This window comes from Eimeria mitis, genomic scaffold (genome assembly GCF_000499745.2).
Source record: "Eimeria mitis Houghton genomic scaffold, Emh_scaff6426, whole genome shotgun sequence".
Taxonomy (NCBI): domain Eukaryota; phylum Apicomplexa; class Conoidasida; order Eucoccidiorida; family Eimeriidae; genus Eimeria; species Eimeria mitis.
This window is the reverse complement of record NW_013574593.1, coordinates 2,134-2,465: the sequence shown is the minus strand read 5'-3', so window position 1 is coordinate 2,465 and position 332 is coordinate 2,134. Positions and strand designations below refer to the sequence as shown.

Below are 332 nucleotides of genomic sequence, written 5' to 3'. Positions count from 1 at the left end.
GCTGCTGTAAGCAGCAGCTGCAGCGAGCTGCTGCAGCTAGTTTCTCCTGCTTCTCCAGCAGCAGCAGCAGGAGGGGGAGATGCAGCAGCAACAGGGAAAGAGGAGACAGTAAAGAAAGAGATGGAGACAGACACACAAACGGAGACAACTGTCTCCGATCCTCTTGCAGCCTTATCTTTTGCTGCAATCAAGTCGAGCCGCAGCACAGCAGCAGCAGCAGCAGCAGCAGCAGCAGCAGCAGGAGCAGGAGCAGCAGGGGGGGGGAAAGGGACAGGTTCAAAGGAGTGGCAGCTGCTGCTGCTCGATGGAGACAGCAGAATTGCTGCTGCTGC

The 332-nt window shown here is 57.5% G+C and overlaps 1 protein-coding gene across 1 annotated transcript in view; it reads left to right on the top strand.

Moving 5' to 3' along the window:
- EMH_0087400 (uncharacterized protein) overlaps nucleotides 1–332 on the top strand; it is a gene marked incomplete at both ends in the record, with an annotated part of 1,579 nt that overhangs the window by 575 nt on the left and 672 nt on the right. The window contains one exon of the mRNA XM_013501156.1: nucleotides 170–274. Within this exon, the coding sequence (XP_013356610.1) occupies nucleotides 170–274 (105 nt within the window). The remainder of the gene's footprint in view (nucleotides 1–169; nucleotides 275–332) is intronic.